The sequence below is a fragment of the Corapipo altera genome, unplaced genomic scaffold (genome assembly GCF_003945725.1).
Source record: "Corapipo altera isolate COAL_440 unplaced genomic scaffold, ASM394572v1 RXGC01000072.1, whole genome shotgun sequence".
Lineage (NCBI taxonomy): Eukaryota > Metazoa > Chordata > Aves > Passeriformes > Pipridae > Corapipo > Corapipo altera.
In genome coordinates this window covers 573,613-595,702 of record NW_020884943.1, presented here as the reverse complement: position 1 = coordinate 595,702, position 22,090 = coordinate 573,613, and the positions used below count along the sequence as shown (strand labels likewise).

General features: G+C 48.5%; 1 protein-coding gene across 8 annotated transcripts in view; it reads right to left on the bottom strand.

Moving 5' to 3' along the window:
- Positions 1–680: 680 nt before the first annotated feature.
- Positions 681–22,090, bottom strand: part of PAK6 (p21 (RAC1) activated kinase 6) — a 36,696-nt gene continuing 15,286 nt past the window's right edge. For 3 of the 8 annotated variants that reach the window (XM_027662121.1, XM_027662120.1, XM_027662122.1), the window contains 9 exons: positions 20,228–20,432; positions 16,272–16,480; positions 11,833–12,435; positions 8,201–8,692; positions 7,848–7,981; positions 5,746–5,872; positions 5,432–5,557; positions 4,642–4,776; positions 681–2,749 (listed from right to left, as the gene is read on the bottom strand). In XM_027662121.1, the coding sequence (XP_027517922.1) occupies positions 2,582–2,749; positions 4,642–4,776; positions 5,432–5,557; positions 5,746–5,872; positions 7,848–7,981; positions 8,201–8,692; positions 11,833–12,435; positions 16,272–16,480; positions 20,228–20,231 (1,998 nt within the window). In that variant the 5' untranslated portion in view covers positions 20,232–20,432 and the 3' untranslated portion in view covers positions 681–2,581. Of the gene's footprint in view, positions 2,750–4,641; positions 4,777–5,431; positions 5,558–5,745; positions 5,873–7,847; positions 7,982–8,200; positions 8,693–11,832; positions 12,436–16,271; positions 16,481–16,777; positions 16,995–19,606; positions 20,027–20,227; positions 20,433–22,090 lie in introns of those variants that run through there. The other 5 variants (XM_027662124.1, XM_027662125.1, XM_027662126.1 and 2 more) reach the window with 5 other exon arrangements.

Genomic DNA, 22,090 nt, shown 5'->3' with positions numbered 1-22,090 from the left:
CTCGTAGAAGAGGAAAGATACTCAGAGAAAACAACATCTCCAAGCATAATTACCCACTGAGTAGGCTCTGGGCTCATCAGAGAAGAGGTCACACGTTGTTGTACACTCAGATCTCACTCAGCACATGAGAAATCCTGACCTGAATACTACTGCAATGCAAATTCCAAACCTGCTCTGGATCCTCATGCTCCTGCCTGGTTCCTGGGGAAGGAGCTGTTGGCCCTGGAGATGGAGCTTCAATCTTTCAGCTAATCTAAGTTTATCTTAGGATTTATGTTTGATTCCACACTCATCTAAGTAATGGAGCAGTTAACTGGTGATGTGCCGTGCATGAACTGCAAAGAGAGAAACACAAGCAGCAGGAATTGCTTTCTGCATCCCTCAAATATGGTAATGGGGGTTTAAAATTTTATAAGATACTTGAATGCAATTTTTCCAGGGCCTTCCCTCACTGTGTTTAGCCAGACTTAGGCTGCAGTAGAAAAACGGTGTTGAATGTTAAACCTGTCACACCTGTCTCCAAAAAATGCTTGTTTCAGGATCCAGGCTCCTGCCCCACTCTCCTCTTGCTTTAAAAGCCACGTAGCCACAGAACAGGGAAGTAAGACCAGACTCTAAGGTTCACACTCCCAGCTCTGAACTACAGACACATTGTGAAGCATCTCAGCACCGCAACAGCCTTATGAATAAATCAAGATCTACTTTAATTTAAAACACAAGTGCAAAGGATTCACAACTACAGACCAGCAGGAGTGTTTGTTTCAAATTATAAATCTTTTCCAAGCCCTGCTCTTTTGCATAAAAAAAAAAAGTAATATATCTGAAATACATAAACATTTTAAGTCAAAAATTTTCCAGTGCAGCTAAAGAGGAGCTAAATGAATTAATTTCAATCAACTCCATCAGCCCCAAACTTAGACATCCAGTCTAGGCAAACCTCCTGTGACCCCTCTACCTACCACAGGTGAGGGAGAGAGTGATTTCATCCTTCAGCAGGTGTCTGACAACACCCTCACCAGGTGTTCCCTCCCCACAGATACAGAGCCAACCTACACATTCCACAGACTGGGTGCCCACCCTGTGATGGCATCAGTGCAGATCAATTCCGTCCCAAATTACTTCAAGTAATCAACTGTGGCTTCAATTTTGAAGCAGGATCTGTAACTGGAGCAAATAGCAGAGGACAGAGATTATGAACATCTTCTGAAGAAAATGCAATTCTGAGGTTAGTTTCTGGCACAGAAGGACTGTCCCGAGAATAACTTAAATTCCAGTACATTTGCATGTGGAGTTTCAAAACAAAATCCCAGTTCCACATGTAAAAGCATATTCTTGAGACCTCACAACAACACACACCGTCACTGTACAATGTTAATCCTGACCTAGAGTCCAATTACCTTGAGGATCTCACTGACCAGAGAGTGTAGCACACAAAATACCCAAAACTATGTTAAAAGAACTCAAAGAGCTGTTTAGACAACCAGAAACCTTCCAGATGCCAAGGGTTGGTGGGGAAGGGCAGACCAACAGCCAGACAGCAGAGGTGCCTCCCCACGTCCTGCAGCAGCCGCAGGGAGATGGGGAGGTTGGACAAACACCTCCCACGAACACAGAGATCAATCCTGGGATGTGCAGCACAGCTCAAACTTTTCCATTCTGTCTCCTACAGCATCCCCAAAATGCTACCCAACAACTGCCTCAGGGCAGCATTTCTCAGCCTCTCCTGGGAGAAGGGGCTGGGAAAGAAAGGTGTCTGGAAAGCAGCCCCAGGAGCAGGCTGCTCACACCCCAGCCAGCACCAGAGGTCTTGCATGTGGTGAATGGTCAACCACAAGGACCTGGTGGTGGGAGCACCTGGTCTTCACAGAGTCCACTTGGAGGCCTGTGTTCAAGGGTTTCCAGAAGCTTAAAATCATGAAATGGATTCAAGATTGACCACTAAACCATACACATTCCGCAGCAAAAGAGAAGCCTGTTGATGCAAGAGAGCCACTTAGAAACAAATATATACATATCACATCACTCCTGAGGGAAGTGCGGGCAGGTTTCCAGGTCCACATTTAACCCAAGGAAATTAAAATCGTCTGTGAAAAAGTCTCAGAGGAAAAAAATTCAAGTCTTTGTGCATTGTTTGACAGTTTAAAAGGGTCTGTGCCCCAAAATGAGTCAGCACAGGACTCCAGTGTAGAATGAAGGAAGCAAAGATCACATTTCTAACTGGGAAACATCATTCCAGTTCAGTGGTCAGCAGCCAAGGTGTGCAGAAACTCACAGACATTCAGATACACAACTTCAGACTCCGCTTCAAACGCCATCTTCCGGCAGCAGCGATTCCCAAGGCATGGAATACCCGCTTTATCCTTGGTCTCACCTGGATCTAGTCTGTGTTGATTGTCTTCAGCAAAGGAGAAGCCCCAGAAGGCTGCAAATGCACGGACAGGATTCACACTCATCCTCTAAAACCATTGCTGACAATTTCCAAGCACCATTCACAGGATGAAACCACCTGGGCTCTTCATTTTTTAGATTTCTTTTTTTTTATAAACATTCCTTTTTCCCCACAATTTCCCCTCAGGCAGAGTCAGCAGGTGGAGGTGCGCTTCCTGTACTGTTGGATAAGGGGCACCAAACACTCTGGAAGTCCTGTCTGGAGCAAAAAGGGATGATCCAGAAGTTCTTGTGCTGTTGCTCTTTCCAACGGATCCCGTGTCAACATCCTTTCCAAGAAGTCTCTCAGAACTGGGGAGGTCTGTGAAAAAGCAACCAACCAAGTCAACCCTGCAAAGCCACCAGGCACAGCTCATGCAACACCAGGCTGCCCAGGTGGGCTTGGTTAAAGGGATCCTGCACCTTCCCCCTCTGTATCCCCGTTTTCCCAGCAATGTGACATGGATCTCACACTTTTCATGTTAGGGACATAACCCTCTGGCACTGGTAGGCACAACACTTACACAGGTGGTTTTCTTTCCAGTGCACCACAGCCAATTAAGACAAGCCTGCCTGGAGTGTCCTTCCATCCAGATCACTCCTGTTTCCCATTTCATTATTTTCTGCAGTTCAGCTCAAAAATTCAGCAAGATTCCTGCTACCTGAGCACAACCCCTGGGTGGGAAGGGTGCCTCAATTCATTCTTTTACTGATCACAGATTGTGGAAAAGTAGTTCAATAAGATTCCCAAATTGGTTTTGAGAGGCCTGGAACCCTCATGCTGCTGGTGCAAGAAAGTGAAAAAGCTGCAGAACAGGTACCAAAAAGTTGAATGACCTCCCAGGTCTGTCCTTTGGAAGAGCTGTAAAAGCCTGGAGTAGCCAGCCCCAAGCACCACTTCCAGGCCCTGCACATCTCCTGCTGGTTTAATCCTCTGCATCGTTAAAACGGAATAAAAAATGAACTTGGCTTATATTTATTTATTTAAATTCTGTTAATGACATCCAGTTTAGGTTAGGGGCATTTTCCCAGCTCTGGCTCACTTAGAAGTAGAACATGAAATCCTGTTCACACTGAGCTACTGTTTATTTCAGGAGCCCTTTGGATGGGATCGCTGGAGGTAGAAGCCATCGCCCAGGTCAAGACAAGTGCTGGGATCCAGCCTGTATCCCCAGCAGGGAGTCTGTCCATGCCTTAGCAAAGCAGCAGGGACCATCCCAGTGACACCCCTTGAACCTGGTGCACCAGTACTTCAGTCACTGACCACAGGAAGTCAGGGACTGGCACCAGGATGGAGGGCTGAGTTCCCCCAGGACACGGGGCAGGACGGCCCCTGGCCTGCGACCCAGAGATCTGCTGGAAGCCAGGCTGCTTCCCAGGGTAACCAGAGCACAGCAAGACTATGATCAGCTCTGGCTGTCACAGCCAGACAGCAGGGCCATGTCACCAAGTAAGGTGTGACCCAGACCAGGTTGGCTTTACACTGCCCAAGGAGGGCGAGCACTGGGTCCAGAACGTGACCATTACATTTTAATTAGTGTTGCAAAGGCAAAGAGGAGAGAGCAGCTGTTGATGTTAGTTCAGCAGTCTACTCTGTTAAATAATTCAGTTTTAGCAGCTGCAGATCCTCTGATTAACTGGAAAGGCCGGGTAGCTCAGGATGCTGCAGAAGCTGTTTGATCTCACAGGCTCAGCCTGGAATGAAAGGATTGCTCCAAGTGGGGACTGAAAGGTGATCACTGTTTCTTATGCCACTGCTACTTTTTCGTAAAAAACCATGAAGCCAAGTTCATCTTCAGAGCAGCTGCAGAGTCTCCACGAGCTCCTGTGTGTCCTGAGTTCTCCTGCTGTGACAATAACACAGTCTTTGCAGTCATGAAGGACGCAAAGCTGGAAACTCCCAAGGATCGTCCTGTTTCCTTCCCCGGAAGATGAGCTACTCTATCGACATCAGCAAGCTGGAAACTGCTGGGTCCAGCCAAGGCAGCTCTGATTCGCACTCTCCATTTATGCCCAGGTGCCCTTACACTGTCAGCGCTATTCCCCACACAGCCACCAGCCGGCAGCAGCAGCCACCGAGGGCCCGGGGTCAAAGCACTTCCCAGGGAACGTCCTAGCAAGACCATTTCCACAGCCAGCTGTTCCGGGAACAGCTGATACGGAGGTTCCCCTGTGATAACCATCAGGTGTACAAGTGTTTGCCAGCATTCTCACCCTGTGGAAGTTCTTCAGTTTGGGAGGAGGACTGTCTCGGAGTCTCTTCATTGCCTGGACTGGAGAATCACTAAAGTAGGGGGGTTCTCCATCCACCATCTCTATCACCATGATCCCCAGGGACCAGATATCCACCTATGGGAGCCAATGGCACATCAACACACACAGTTCAGAGCAGTAGGTCCTTGCTGTGTTGCTTTCACCAAGGCTGCAACACTCCACCCATGACAAATGGTACCGAGTCCAACACTGACCCCTTGATGCTCTTGGGCTCCTTACAGCAGTTTAACAAAGTCAGTTTTGCACCCAGGACTGAGCATCAGTGGTGTTGCAACATGTAAAGGTCTGCAAGTAACTGCCTGTGCTACACCTGGTTCCTTGGTAAACAAAACTCATTAGTCTGCTGCCACCTGCCCGGAATTCCAGAGCTCCCATCCCTGCCTTCCCCGAGGTGAGCCCCTCCTCCCCTCCCTTTCTGGCATCCATTTACTGATCTCTATCGTGTCACAGGCTGCTCCTTGCTCCCATCTGTCCACAGCTGGTATAAATCTAGGCCAAGCTTCAGGTGTAAGAATAGAATAAGTTTATGCCTCTTTCCTGGAAGCAGAACAATCTATTTTTCTACTGACTTTGAAAATATTGCCATCATCACAATCAAATCGGTAGTCACGCTTGGCTTTGTTTTAAATAGAGTCTAGAGGCTCTTCCTAGAAAAGCCAATAGTTATTTTCCTGTGACACTTGAGAATATTATTTGCTCCCTCTCCTGATATTAGGGAGGTGTCCCTTACCTCGGTGGTGTACGGTATCCTGGCAATGACTTCTGGAGCCATCCAGTAGGGAGTACCCACCAGGGACTTTCTCTTGGGTACATCTTTACTGATCTGAGCACAGAAGCCAAAATCTGAGAGTTTGACCTGTACAAAGAGAAGAGCAACCAACCTTAGAAATCAACCTTAGACAACACAGAGGGAAACCCCACAGAAAAAGACATCAAAGGGAGTAAGAGGATGAGCTGCAAACAAGGGACTGGGGACAGAGAGGAAGCAAGAGAGGAAGGCTGCAGCAGCAGAAGACAGGAAACAGTCTGTCTGAGGACACATACCCTGCCATCCAGAGTGAGAAGGATGGAGTCACTCTTGATGTCCCGGTGAATGACCCCCTGGGCATGGAGGTAGGACAGAGCCTGCAGCACCGACTCACACACCGTGGCAATCTGCTCCTCGTTCAGCCTGCAATCAGCGACAGGGAGCTCAGCTGGGCAGGGACAGGGCTCGGCCACAAGGGCACGGTGCAATTCTCAAGTTAAATCACAGGTATTTGCTTCCCTATGGCCTTTACTATCTCACCTTCACCGGTCTTCTATGTCTGCTACTGTGGAAAACAGCTTTGACTTGATGGTTGGCAACTTTAAGTTTTCATATTTTAAATCCTGTATCTCAGTTCATTCTGCAAGATGCTGTTTCAAGCAGTTCTGACAGGCAGCAGTGCTGCTCGATGCCAAGGTGCTGCAGTAACTGGTGAGACAGCTCTTTTTAAAGCAAATATGGTAAAGCCATTGTTCACAAGGTCTATTGTGCAACCCTATCCAGAAAACATCTAAACACATTCTCTGATAGCAAATACAGGGATCCTTTGGGTTTTCCTGCACATAGCTTGGGTACACTCACACCTAACTAGAGGCAGCACAGGTTACAAGCAGAGAAGACCCTCCTGATTTCCAGCACTCTCTGTTAGCACATGGAATATGAGCACCAAGAACCTCACCTTTAGGTTTAGATAACAAGAGGTGCACTTTCAGCCTGTCATGGATGGACTCTGGTTTCAGTCAAGTGTCTGGATAGTGTAAAACACATTACTGGAGAATTACCTCACTCCTGGAGATGCAAATCACTTATCCCCCTCAGTAAATGTTTAGTGACTGAAATGAGGGTATTTTCCTCACTGGAAAAAACTGCTAAAGGCTTACTTCTGATAAATGTTATGGTTAGAACAGACCCTGTTTCCACCATGTGAAAAAACAAGCATTCATTAACAGGTTCAAAGGAAGCTTCATAAAACCAACCTAGGCTGAGGTCCCACAATGGAATTCAGACTGACTGGTGGATATAAACACATAGGCCCTTCATAAACCTCTTCAGCAATTTTTATCTGTAATCCCAATGCCATCTAAGAGCTACAGGAGTTTCACAGGCTCTGCAGTGCTGTAACTCCTCAGGATTAAGCGTTGGTTCTCAGACCCTGACATGTGTCTCTGAACTCGATGCTGGAGCATCAGCCCAGCTAAGTGTCTCCAGGACACTCCTTCCAGGTGGAGGCTACAGAGGACAATGTGGCTTTTCACACCTCCCAAACACATCACAGACGTGCTTCCAAAACACAGAATCCAACAGAGCAAGATATATGCCTTAAATCCACCACAGGATCTAATCTGAGCACATAAGTGAACCAAGGGTATACTATGATTTTTAAAAAACCAAATACAATTGGTGTTAGCAATGCTGCCTAATGATAACCAACTAAGATTCTAAATCTTCAAAAAAGAAAAGCTCATCCTGCAGACTTTCCTGGTCAGTCTTTCCGTTGGTATTCCCTGCACCAGTTTCCAGCCTCGCAGGACTGCTGGGAAGCAGGAGGAGGGTGCTCCAGGCCATGAGTGGACCCCAAGGGCCATCTAAGAACAACTTCTCTGCCCTACAGAAATGCTTTGGGCATTAATGAATATCGAGTGGTGTGGATAAGGAAACAAATTTAGGAGAGTGTCCGGTAGCTGCTATCTTTAGGCAATGAAATTTGGGAAGGAGTCCAAATCTCAAGGCTCTGTTGCACTTTTCCAGAGGAGTTAGTGAGGTTGAATTTGTGGCTAAGGTTGCACCACTGAAAACTATTTCTGCATGCTCTTTAATACTTATTCAATGAACTTCCTGGCCAGGACTCAACAAATATAGTAAACAGTGGTTTTTTTATGAGTGCAGTGTTTTACAGGGAAGGTCATCAAGGAGATGAACAGTGGGTACCTAAAGGGATCAGTACTGTGAAGGAGGTTCCTTCTATATCAGAAGTATTATCACATAATTCAAATGGATAACAGTTACAAAGTGTAGCAGTTTCAGGCCACAACAAACACAAGGTCTCTGAGGGAAACTACTCTTCCCAGAAATCCCCACTCTGCCCTTGCTCTTAGGTGTTTTTGATTTTGCTTCGTACCTGATTTGAGACACAATGTCTGTGAGGGCTCCCCCCTGCAGGAACTCCATCAGCACCCAGAGCTCCTCTCCCACGAGGTAGCTCTTGTACATCTCCACGACATTGACGTGTTGATAGTCCCTCATTATCACCACCTGGAAATCCACAGGGAGCAAGTGACCACCACAAAAGCACTCACGGCACCCAACCCTCCCCAGCCAAGCAGGACTCACAGCCCTATGTATGGTAGTCCAGCGCAGAGCCCCCACCCCCGGCAGGAATCCTTGGTAGGAGCATAATCCTACTCAAAGGGAGATGGTCCTGCTCCTCCCTGTTTGCCACCTGTCTGTTCCCCCAGCCGCGCCCTCCCTCACCTCGTTGAAGAGGAGCTCCCGGCGCTGCTGCTTCCTCAGGTCCATCATTTTCACGGCCACCTGGCGCCCCGAGTGCTTCTCCCGCGCGATGCACACGATGCCCGTGGAGCCCTCCCCGATCTTGACGTAGTTCTCCAGCATCGCCCGTGGATCCCCCTGGTCCACGACCATCCTGAGGGCAGCTTTGAACTGCTCGTGGGTCACCACCACGGGGTCCTCGCCGGCCGGCTGCCCCTTCCCGGCGGAGTCCGGGGGCAGGTGGAGGTTGCTGGAGCTGGTCTGGGTGTGCCGGCTGCGGGGGGACCCGGCTGGCGAGGGCCGGCTCAGGGGCACTGCCACCGCCTTCTCCACTGGCGGGGACTTCTGGGGGGTCTCGGCTTCCGAGACCCCCCTGGGGAAATCGGAGGCGGGCGGATCTGGCGGGAGAGACTGGGCTTTGGCTGCAGGGCTGCGCGGGGAGCCCCACTGCTGGGGCCTGAAGAAAGCGTTAGGCTGCCAGAGGAACAAAGGGGAAAGGGGCAAAACCAAAAAGGGATGGTTGGGTTAACAAGCAGAAAGGTCAGGAATCAGTTTTGTGTCATTCCACTCTGCCCCAGCACAACTTGGAGCTGATTGGAGTCAAGAGCTCCAGGTCTGCCCAACACATGTTTGGATGAAGATCTGCTTGGATGCAGATCTTCAAGAACTCCTTAGGGAATGGGTGCTACACTCTAGGGACCTCTGAACTGAAGCAGTTTAAAGGGAACCTTTTAAAGCACATGCTTTAAAAAAACCACCAAGACCCAAAACCCACAGAAAAAAGCCCAGCTGCTAAAAAGCATTCCAACCTCACCACCAAAACTCAGGGGCAACCTGTGCTGCAGAGAATTTGAAAATCCTTTATCCTTCTGTGCCTCTGATCTTCCTCTGTATAAAAGGAAAGAGGATTCATGCCAAGGCTGTAAATCACTTTGATGTCTTGGCCTAATTCCCTTGGGGTAATTACACTCTGCCTATTGAAAACTCTCTCTGCACTTTCCACTGGTACCTGCAGAGCATTCCTGTCGATCAGGCACAGAGCTAGCCCTCTGCTTTGGGAAGAGCACTGGGATCCAGGCCAGTTGGAGGCAGCCAGCCTGAGACTCCAGCTACACAGAGCCACCTGCCACCTTGGCGGCTCCAAAGTGACCGACCGTGAATTTGGAGGGTTTTGGAGACATCCCACTCCAGTGCCACACAGGCCCACTCCTGTTCAGTGCAGTGAGATCACAGCCCATGGGAACGTGGCTTTGGGATACACATTCCCATGCGACCACTACACATGGGTCTCCCAAGAAGGATAAACCTTGTCATGCTCATACTCATCCTGGAAACGTTGATTAATTAAAATGCAACATCTAGCAGGTGGGGTATAAAATACATTATATACTTACATGTGTATATGTAAAATATACATAATACATGTATACAAACACATGCGAAATAATAGTGGAGCTGCTTCAGAATGAGCAAGCCAATCATTTGTATTATAGGGCAAAACTACTTCAAAGCAAAAAGCATTTTCTCTCTCACAATTCAGAGATTATTAATAAAGTTAATAATATGAGAATGGGAACCAAAAACTGCCAACAGAGACTTTTTTAGAAGAAGACTCCTTTTCACATCTCAGACAGGAAATAATTGTATAGGATTTAATTCCATGCACTTTGGGTTTTAATCAAGGATTTTTGTCAACAGCAGGATCTGCATAAGCCTCACAAACACACAGGACTCACTTTCACAGACACACAGGCCCTGGAAAACACTGGTTAGTGGCATCAAGCACAGCACAAACACAAGTGGATGTCAGGAGCTCCTCCCTCCCCGAGTGCCAGCTCCACCCCTGCACTCCTGTGCTGACATGCTCACAGCAACACAGCATTTATTTTCCAAATCTTGTTTTGTCTCAGGAGAGCAAATCCAAAAAGGTTTTCTGTAACCCTGAGCGTGCAGGAGGGGCACACAGCACACGTGCAGGCTCACACAAGTGTTATCTCCTGCTCCCACAGCTGACAGCCCAGTGGACACATCCTCAGTCCTGGGATGCTGTGAGGTGTCACTGGTTCTCCCACTCCTGTCTCCCATACTGTGTTTAAAGGAAGGTTCGCTCAACCTTCCCATGTGCCTGTTATGGCACCCACCTCCTAGGAAAGTGGTGAATGCTCTGCCCCATCCCTGGACATGTCCAAGGCCAGGTTGGATGGAGCTTGGAGCAACCTGGTCTCGTGGGAGGTGTCCCTGCCCATGGCAGGGGGTGGAACAAGATGAGCTTTAAGGTCCCTTCAACACAAACCACTCTGGGATTCCATGGTTCAGTTGTATCCCTGTCCCTTTCACCTGCAGTTACACATTTCTCACACATCATCACCTCCACCTGAGAGGGAGACTCACATTGTCACCACCGGAGGCTGCTAAGAACACATCAGATAAACAACTCCCAGCTATGGCACAGATCCCTCCCTGGAGCAGGGAGATGGACTAGATAGCCCCAAGGTCTTCCCTGCTCCTCTCCTCTGACAAATACCTGGAGTTCAAATGCACCCAAGCACATCCATTTAGCTGGGAACCTCTGCTCCTGCTGAGGATGGCAAAGACACTCTGGCTAGGGAAGACTCAAGTGGCCAGTTCTAGGTACTCCAGCCAGTGCAGATGAGCCCAGAGTCACTGGGACAGCAAAAAGTGCAGCTTATGCTACACAAGAGCTGCATTCCTTGAGAATCCCACTGCCTTGGAAAGGAAATCCACTGTGCCCAAAGCCTTGAGCCTGATCCTTATGCAAACTGCAAGAGGCAGGTTGGAGACATTCCTGTCCCTGCAACACACTACAGAAGAGTCAGTTTGGTTGGGATGGTGGTTCCTGTCATTATCCTCCCAGTTCAGGGACTGTGGAGCTGCTGCAAATCAGCCTGGCCCAATCCCAGCCCAGTGCAGACTTTGAACAAGCCATGGGAAGTTGGTGGGTGCTGGGTCAGCCTGGGAAGGAAGAGCAGCAGTGGCTGCATTTCCTACCCAGTACAGGAACCAGAGATCTCCCAGCTCAAGACAAAGTGAGTCATCCATTCAGGACAGCTTTCCTGGGGGAGCTGTAGCCATGAGTTGTCCCACCCTTTCCAGCAGCCAGCATTTCCTGTGTGACAGCACCGTGGGTGCCAGTGCAAACCCTGACAGATACAGCTACGCTCAGCCCACTCTCTGAGGCAGCTCTGGTTTGCACAGGCAGAAGAACACATTACTAATGGAAGCCACAGCCATTTCCCAAATGGCAAAGGCTCCCTGATGCCAGTGGAATGGCACTGCAGTTATGCCTTTACCTCACAGAAGGGCACAAGTGAGTAAGTCCCCTCATCCTTGCCAGCCCACGCTCCTGCAAGCACAGCTCTGCCAACCAGCCCTTCTCCCAGAGATCTGGCTGAGCTGTGCCTCACAGTGCATCCTGTGAAGCACCAACGGACCACACATTTCCCCGGCCCAGGACCATTTGGATTCCAACATTAATCATAACAATAACAGATGGCTGCATGATGTTTGCAATTAAATTGGTTCAGCTGTGTACATAACCTCTGGAACTGTAAAGCCAACACTGCACCCACTCACAACTAGGGAATAGCTCTTACCTTGATCTGCAGGGAAGAGCCCGGCTTGTTTGAGGCGCTGGATGAGGGGAAAACGCTGCGCAACAGCCTCCTCTTGAGGCTGTTCTCCCGGGATTTGGAGCTGGGGCTGCCCTCCCCCGAGGGCCTGGAGCCGGCTGCTCGCTGGGCCCAGCCCTCCTCCGGGCTCCTCGGCCCGGTGTCGCTGTCCCCCGGCACAGTCGGTACGTGCTGCAGCGCGGGGGTGCGCTGGAGGCAGCTGCCGTCGGCATCCTGGAACTCCGCCGGGCCCAGGGACTGCGCTTTTGTCACCATCCCGTTGGGATGGGACTGGCCTTCCAGCCGGGCTTTGTAGTCCGGCCACATGGTCTGCCTCCGGGCCACCTTGGAGCCACCATTGCAGCTGAGGTAGTTCCCGTACTTGTCTGCCCAGTCTGCTTCAGGACTCTGGAGATACATGTCCGGGGGTCTCTCGTCCCCGAGGAGCCCCAGGGACTGGGCTCTCCTCCTGCTGGTGGGGCTCCTGCCCCTCAGGGTGTTCGAGCTGATGGCAGAGAGCTTCTGGATGTCGTTGAGCAGCCCCGAGATGTACCCTTCCACTTCCACAGTGCTGCCCCGTACCACGGTCTGGGAAACATGGGGAAGGTGGGAAACGAGTAAAAAAGTCACAGTTGTAACAATTCAGGCTCAGTTTATCTCTCCAAAAATTAGATTTTGTTTATATAGCCAAAGAAGACTCAAGGAACTCAGGGGAACAGAATTTTTCCTGCCTATTTCTCATTGTCCTTTACCGAGGGGGGGAAAAAGGAATCTTTGGGTCACACTCTGCTGTTGGAGCAGAAGTGCTGTCAGCCACAACAGTCAATTCTGCTGCTGTGCTCAGGCTCTGAAAGGCAATATTAGAGCCAACCTGGAATATTTCAACTCTCCTGGCTCTCTTGTGCTGCAACTGTGTGACACTACATCACTAATGGCTCAACAAGCTCCTGAAATATTGGTTCTCAGAAGAAGTTGCAGCATGCTGCAAGCTCCATCTGCAGAACCCATCTCGCTGTTCCAACACAAGGTTCATCTCTCCCCTGAAGCACTCCCAGTGCTGGAATCAGCCTCCCCCAGTCTGCTTCTCCCCAATTTCTGCTAATGCATCTGCATCCTGAGCAGTGCAGAGCACGCTGTTCCAGCTCTGCATCCCCCTCTGCTCTGCCAAGCCACTCTAATTAAACCCCGCACACGGGGTCACCACAGCTCACAACTGCCGTGTAAGCACCGGCTGCGGAACAAGGCTTCCATCCAAACAGGCACCAGCTCTGGACAAGTAGGACACTCGAAGCTGTCAATATATTATGTAGCGCTCTACCTTGTTTTTTCTGGAACTGAAAAGCTTACAGAAGCTTTTTTAGCGCTGGGAACCAAAAGGTTCCATTTCTCCACAGAAATTCGCAGCATAGGATCACTCCTACACTTTCATGAATCTCTGCCTGAAGGAAAGTCCTTCCCTGGAGTGACAGCAATCTCCTGTTTGCTAACTGAGCTCCAGGGATCTACTAAACATGCTGTATTAATTACACCAAGCCTAATATTTAGCTGGTGCAACACAGCAGCTCCAGTAATTTCAGCAGAATGCCACCACCGCGCTCCAACGAGCGCCTGGTTTGCTCAGCGTCTGAGAATGAAAGGCACAACACAACATTTCTGTCAAACAAGGTGAGGGAAGGACAACCACGCTCATTCCATGGCACACACACACCAGCTGCAGCTGGAAATTCTGGTCTTCACTCTACTCCCTCACCACACACACACACATTCCTCCACGGCCCGGCCACGGAACAACGTGCTGGGGACATGGACTTGTTTGACCAAAATGGACAAAAGTCATTCCAGAGGGACTTGTGTGCTCTCAAAATAAGAAGACTCCAAGAACATGCTGTGGCCTCTCTGGAAAATCCACTCTAGTGCACACCTCCTACTTAGAAACTCCCTAGAATTAGACTCAGGTCACTCCCATTAAGACAGTCCTACCCCCAGTGGACAGGGAAGATGGGACTTAGCCTTGCTTTGCTGCTGTGTATAAAGACTGCATCAGATTAATGAAGAAACATCCACATTTGAGCCAAATCTATCTGGAGTGCTCTTACACAGATCATGCCTTACTGAGCAGAATTGAGAAATTATTTTTAACAAGAAAAGCCCCTTTTTATAAGCTACACACAAAAAAAGAACAACTCTGACAGCTGAATCCAGGACTAAGGATAAGGACTTGGCCAATTAACACTTAAAAAAAATAAATCTTATTGACTGGTATAATTGAACAGGAATTAATTCAAATGGATTTTACCCAAAATACTCAACTATGTGATGCAGTCTCAGAGAGTATTTGCACTTGGACTTACTGGGAAAAAAAACAGTGTTAGTTTAAGATTCTCCTCTAGTTCTTAAAGCCTGTTGGGTATTCTGTCCTTGTTCTCTAAAGGCTTTGCACCTCCTTTCAGCTTTTACCACGCTCAGCTTTAATAAGTCACACATGAAAGTCCCAACCAGCATCAGGCTCAGGGCAAACGCCCGGAAATCTCTTCATGCACATTCCTGTTTTGACAGGGATGCCTCACACTGTTTTTGGAGTAGCCTTTGCCTAAATGGCTGTTTGCTCTGGAAATGCCATTGGTGCAGTGTCAGGAGCCTCACTTAAGTCAAGCTACAGGAGAGTGCTGTCATTTCCCCCAGACCCACGGCCTCACACCCTGGGATTGATGGAAATTGGGTTGCTTGACTTGATTTGTTCTTGATAAATCCACACTGGCTGCCAGCTATTACCCTGCTATCTCCTTGGAAGTGGCTGCAAATAGATTACTTGCTTATTTGTTCCACCCTCTTTCTGGGAATAGAAATTATTCTGACTGATCTGCAATTCCTTGAATCTCACTAGGCCCAGCTGACTTGAAAATATGCAACTTCTTAGCTAAGTCTTATTTCTGTTCATGTTCTTTTCTTATTCCAGCTTGCATTCCCATCCCTTCATGCTCGTGCTAATTGTGTCAGCCCTCTGAACACACTTAATAAAGGCTGCAGAAAAATCATTAAACACTTAAGAATTCCCGGTGTCATCTGTTATTAACTTTCTTCCAAGATCAGCAGTGAGCAAATTCTTTCCTTCATCCTCCTTCTCCTCAGTGCACTTATGATGTCTCCTTAGTGCCCTTTATGTTCTTTGAGAATAACATCTCTTTTTGTGCCTTGGCCTTCCAGTTTTGTTCCTACATAAATTTCTTTTCTCTTTGCCCTTTATAACTTGACCTAGTTTCCACCCTTCTGAGCAATCCTCCTGCAGTTTAAGCTCATTAAAGAGCTCCTGATCCAACCAAGTTGGTCTCTTATTACACATTTCATCTCTGCTCTGGACTGTGCTCCTATCTCCTACTATATTTTGAACCTCAAAGCACATTCAGTACACCAGGCAATACCTCCTGCCTTTTTCTTTCACCTGTTCTTCCTGAGCAAGTCTTTCCTTTACAAATCAGCATTCTGCTCCAATATGATGTGCCATTTCAGCTGCAGGTCTGATTATGTATAAAACTTACATTATACCAAATATAGTCCCATTTAGTCTCCATGTTTTTAACACCTACACACAAAAAGCTAAATATATTCATCAGATGGCCAACTCTTTTTTATATCCCTCCTAAAACCCAAGTAGTAACATCTCTATTTGACAACTCACCTTTCAACTTTTAGGCCTCTGGAGCATTTTTTTTTTTTTTAAAAAGAGAAGAAAAACTTCCCACAAGCTCCCAGGACTTTAAACACAATGATTCTGTCACTATCTTTCATTTCCTTTTCCCACAGCAGGTCCCTGCTCTCACTTACACAGTCTCCAAAGCCAATTCCAGATTCCAGCAGCCAACTGAACCCACCCATCCACCAGAATCACCTGTTTCTGCTTACTGAAGGACTTTGTCTGAGGACATGCTCCTGTTTAACATGTCCTACTTTCCATCAAAATGCTGGTTTAGAAACCCTTTTAGCCCAAACCCTCCTTTAGTCCTTGCTGTCCTCACTTGTCCATGAACAGCAAGCCAGTGCTACCCCACTCTCTCCCACTCAGGCTTCCCTGGCAACTTCATTACCAGTCCAATTTGCCCACCTGTGAGAATGACAAACCTGCTAAAACAAGTCTGTCCCCGAGTTCTCCTCCTACCTTCCCTGTACAGCAGCTGAACACATCCCAGGCCCTGCCAGCTCCACGAGAGCTTTCCCATGTCCCTGTGTCCACAGTGACAGGCAGCCAAGCTGGTTACTCCAACAGTGGCACCCCTGCAGTTCAGGACACTGCTGTCCCTACTGCTCATGAAGGTACTACCAAAGCCCAGCCCCTGCTCTCCCCTCAATCCCACACAGATCCCACCCTTAGCCCCACTTCTGGGGCAATGGAAACGCTGCAACAGCGAAGAGCCGCCTCCCTCTCTCACCTTCATGGGCTGGAGCTGCATCCTCGTGATCCTCGAAGGATCTACCACTGGCTTGGGGCGCCTCAGCGTGTCCAGAATGTTCTGCCATTGGGGGGGCAGGCCCACAAATTTGCCCTCCTTTGGGTCAAACGAGGTGTGGACGCGGTGCTCAAAGTTCTGCGGAGCCGAGATCTCCGGGCGTTTCTTCTTCTTCTTGCGGAACATGACGCCTGCAGGGGGAAGGCAACGCCGTCAGCGCCCGGCCCGCGCAACCACCGGGCACTTCTAGCAGCTCATTGCACTGCACCAAGGGCATTCTCTGGGGAAAAGCACTTCAACAAGCACTGGTCAACACAGGAGGAAGCAGAGGCACCAACACAGCAAAGACTTGCCCAAGCCCACCTGGCAGGTCCATGGCTGAGCTGAGATTTCTACTGATTTCTGTTATTTCTACAAAATTCGCATTACCTGATACAAGCATTGAAAAACATGTTAGAGATGAGTATTTATATCTTACAGGCTCCTACCTAGGTTAAATGGCTCTGGAGTCCAGCCAGTGAGAGTGTTGATGCCACTACAAGCCTGGAATGAAAGGTGGTTATGAACAGGGCTCAGGTTGCCTTCTCACTGGTTACTGCAAGTAATTAATATCCACTTGGTTCCAGTTTAAAGACAGCAGAGCTGTTGCCAAAAGAAGATCTGCCCAACACCAACTTCGGATCTCAGTTTTTCTTGCTTAGAGGGCCCGTGAGGGAGAGAGAAGGTGGGAGGTGGAAATCAAACTCTGTCAGCAGGTAGCTGAAGAAGCTAAAATTAAAAACTAAGACTCCTTCCCTTGAGGGCTGAGACAGACAGCTTGTGTGAACAGCCAGTGTAAGTGCAACAAGCCAGAAGCAGCTAACACTGAAATATTCCCAAACACAGGAGACATTCAAAATCTGAATCTAGATTTTATAGTCAAAAAAAGATAGTTAGATAAATAGAAAGCTAAGAGATCAGACCTCTCTGAAATTGGGAATATATGAAGGAAAAGGAAGAACTGGAGCTCTGTGTGCACAGCCTAGGAAAGGTGGAGGACTGCAAGGGATGGACACAACCTCTCTCGATGTCCCTTCTCCTCTGAAATGTTCCATGATTCCACTGACTCATTTGGGAAAAAGCTCCACAGGTTTACTAAAGCAATTAAAATCCACCAATAAAAGAATGAAATCGTTTATATGCTCTTCCCTTTCCACTGACAACTTAACTGTTGGCATTTGCCTCTCACTAACACTGCTTACAGCAGTGAATGGCTCCTCTTCCTTGACATCAGGCAGAGCATTTTTGCCACTTCAACTTTGTAGCAGGTCACTCTTCCCCTGTACAGGACCTCGGCCTCCAACTCTTTGTGCTAAACAAATATTTGCAAGGGTCAGAGACACAGACCACAGAGAGATAACCTTCTGCAGTGGAGACAAGAATACACTTCTAGAGGACACCCATCTCCAAAATCAGCACATCACAGGGAAATCTAGGACAAACAATTTCCAGGTTGTCCCACTCTAAACTTGTTTAGGGAGCAAAGGGCAGCCACCAGCTGAACAATGACTGATTCCTGGTGCTAGACAGAGGTCCTGAAATCCAATCTACACTGGCTCCCAGGTTGGTCACCGTGATCCTGCAGCCACAGGGGTGGGAAGTGTTTGTATGGCACAGAAGGACCTTTATTCCATCTAACACCCCGGTCATGCCATCCACCCCTCGTGAAACCCACCCCTCACACTGACACTGGCCACTGCAACACTGCAGCCAGGAGCCACCAAAGATACCCCACAGCTGAAAAAGAAAACAAAAGGTTAGCAAACTAAAAAAAAAAATCACAAGAGAGGCTGGAAGCAACTGTTCTGCTTGGAAGAGGTTTCACAGCCAGAATAATCTTTGCTTAGAACAAGCTCCAATGAAAACACAAATCCATCTCAGTGGAGAGCTAATGGGAAGGGTGTCTGTGCTCCAGGTCTGGACTGTACCTCCTCAAACAGTGATTCATCTCACAGGCCCCTCTGGTGCTACTTATTAACTAAGAATCAAGACTAAGGTCAGAGGGCAATTCTTTAAGGAAAAGAAAAGTGCAGTCAGTACCGGAAAGGAAAGATGCTCATGGTGTTAGTACTGCTCAAACCAACAGCTGGAGCTGCTAAGGAGCTTCCCAGCCTCCAAGGAGAGCAGGGAGTATCTCTCTAGTATTACAGCAAGTGGTTCAGTTCTGAATCCATAATACATATCAGTCATGACTGCTCCTTCATCCACCAGCTCAGGGGTATTTCCAGACACAGAGATATTACTATTTCAACCAGCCTTTTTCCTTCTCCTGCTCCTTCTCTCACAGCTTCATAATGAAAAGATACCCAGGGCATAGCACAGACTCTTCCAAGTTTGCTCTTTAACTGCTTCAGGTGGCAAAGAGTCTTGTAAAACGGGGTGTTCCAAATGCCACAACCATTAGCACTTGTAGCATCAATGGTTTTCTGAACATGTCAGGCATTTCCCCACAAGGAGAGTGATTCAGGCTGAACTGCTTCAAAATGCAAATTTTTAAAGCCTTTTTTGGCCCCAACCAGAACAGTGGCTCTGTCAGCATCTCAGCTTGCACAGGCACAAACACTGCATTTGTACACTGCCATAAATCCCCATAGCTGTCACTGAGCCCCTGCCCTGCACTGCCATCCCAGAGCCCAAAGCCCCCCAGGACCCTGCAAGGAGCAGCTCCAGAGTTCCTGGTCGGTTTTAGGGGACTGGCTGACATGGCCTGCAAGTGCCTTATTGGCTTATAATAGATATCTCAAAAACAACACAATGTAATCAGCTCCACACACAACACACCCCTGGGCACCCAGTGGCATTTGCTTTACATCTGATTAGAAAGAGATCAGACAGGTGGTTTAAAGGTAAACTGCATTAAGAGCAAATGAAATCCATACACTAAAAATAGTTATTTGAAATATGGATTGTAATAATCTGGGTAGGTTTTGCTTTTCATTGAGGAGCTCTGTATTTAACCAGCCTCCTTTCACTTTGTGGTTTTCATGCAAGAGCTATTTATTTTTATTTCCAATACCCAGCTAAAGAATGTTTAAATAAAACACATAAAAACAGGCCTTTTCTCAGTCAGTAAGAAATTCATAAGAACATTTTATGCATATAAAATTTCGTAAATCAAGCCAAACCTGTATTTAAACGTAGACAGCATCCCTTTAATATAACAACACAAATACTGTGACACTGATTTTTATAATAATCTACTAGACTTTAGTCTTTCATTCAGTGCTGACAACTGTACTGTAAGAAATGTCACAAACATAAATAATAAAAGTCACTACCACAAGACAAAAGCAGTCGGAGATTGAAATTCTCTCAGCGATCCATTCCTGCTGCCTGGGAAACCACGTTAGGTTTTTCAACTCCAGATATAGCTGTTCCTGGATGATACAGTTCCCAAAGCTGTCACATCTGCCAGTGAGCACGGGAAAAAAATCCCACAGCCAGCGGATCCAGAGCAGGGGGAGGGATCGGCTGGGAAGGAGGGGCAAGAAGAGAGAAGGGTCAGGCTCAGATGAGAGGAAGGGGTGGGAAGATTAAGGATGGAGGGGGAATGAGAGTTAGGAAGGAGAGAGGAATGGGGGGGGGAGCCAGGCAAGCCCAGGAGCAGGGCACAGAAATGAACCAACCCCACTGATAAAAACAAGCAGCTAAACGTTATGAGAAATGGCTCCTTCCACCGCCCAGCCAAAGGCAGCAGCAGGCACTGGCACTTCACCCGACCTGCCTCCCCCCTGCTCCCGGCCAGCCCCACGCTCCCAGGACCCAGGGAGCGTGCCCTCCCTCCCTCACACAAGCACTTGATGATAGCAGGGCAGCGCGGAGCTCCTTCAGCCTCGCTCGGGCAGCTCCCCGTTCCAAATAAGCCTTCCCTCCCCTCCCCGCTGCAGCACCGAACTCACTCATCGGCTCCTCGAGCTATCGCGGATCTGGACACAGCTCCCTACATTCCTCCCGCCCGGACCGGAGGGAACGCTCCAGCCACGGGCTCAGCAAAGCCAGTCCCGTCATTTCCAAGTCCTCCCGCGGCTCATCCGCCAAACTGCTCTGGCCAGCTCCGAGAGGGGAGGGAGAGCAGGAGAACTCTTCCTTACAGGACCGGAGGAACTGCAATATGCAGAATGAGTTTGCAGTAGGAAGATGAAGATCACAAGAGAACCCACCAATTAAAAGGAAAAGCCTGTTTCCATGCTGTGCTCCGCAGGTCAGTGTCATGTGCTGCCTTGGGAATGGCTCCCAGGCTAACCAGGCCATTAGCCATGCGTGGCACATGCACACATGTGTGTTCACACCGAGGGAGCTGGGAGGGTGCACACAGGGAGTTCCACCACAGCCCAGACCTACAATCCTCCTGGTTGCCTTCCTGAGCTTTCCCGCATCCTTTTTATTTATATGAGGCCATCAACATTCACAGCAGTTTGCAGACACAGAGAAGTGACAGGTTAGGTCCCTGAGGAGCTCACAAACCCAAATGTGACTTCACTCAGCAAGGAATGGCAACAAGGGTCAGTGGAAAGCAAAATGGTCCAAAATCTGAAATGGGATCTAAGAGCACAGCTCTGACTCCACGACACCTTCCTCAATTGGCTGCAATTCTAGTTTTAGAAATACTGGTTGAGGCACTTTTTTCCTCCTAAAGGAGAGTGGCTATTTGCTTGCTGTGCATCCCTTCCCCCCTCTTCCAAGTCCTTTCCTTGCACTCCTCTCCCTCCCCAGCCCCCCATGGCAAAGCTGCGTGTTGGAGCGAAGCAGCAGCACAGCAAACTGATGTAATGCTCTAAATCCTGCCCAAACACACACATGAGAGCACAGATTAATATTACATTAGAAAGAAGCTTTGGGAGAGACATATTTGTTACATTGGTGGGTTTCTTTCTGACAAATGAGAAGAACAACTCAACTGTTTGAGATTTTTTGCCATGCCTCCACTGAGCAGGGTCCGAAGGCTCCAGTGCTGCCTCTTCCTCCCCTGCTCCATTTCCTTGCTCGTAAATTAGGGCTAAAAACTAAAAGCCAGTGAACGCCTATTTGCTCAGCTTGTTTGGGATGCTGCTGGGTGACATATTTTTAGGTGTGTTTTAGCTATACCACACCAAATTCATACTGGGACCTATCAAAGCATTTGCATAGAAAAGACCTCTTGAACTTTCCAAAACCAGTGCTGGCATGTCCCAATCGCTAATGGGCTTTCCCTCGACAATAATAAAGTTTTCCCTTATTTACAGGCCCCTAGGAATCCCAGCTGAAGTCACTGTCCCATCAGGCCAGTCTCTGAAGTCAGGCCCCACCCTCCAGAGGTTTCATCTAAACAGACGAAAGGTGAGGAAAAGGAATTATTATCCTCATTTGCAGACTAGACAGAAAAAAAATTACTAGCCCGGTTTCTTCCCAGCTATGTCTAGAACAGCAAATCTAAAAGAGCTCCCAGGTATGTCTCCTGGCCACTTTTTAACTTTCTGTCAAGGCCAGATCCAGACCCAACACACCCTGGCTACAGAGAGGAAACACAGGTGCACGGCCCCAGCAGCAGCCAGGACACGCTCTGCCCACAGGTTTGATCTTGACACCAGCACGTAGGTCCAGACACTGTGACAGAGCCCAGAGCACAGACAGAAACCACACCCAAACCTCAGCTGCAGTCCAGGGCCTTGATTATTAGACCAGCCTTTCATCCTGGGTTTGGTGTGTGAGAGGGGACAGCCACCAAACCCTGCTTCAGCACCAGAGGAAGTGGCAACTCGTGTCCACCCAGAGCCAGTGGGACA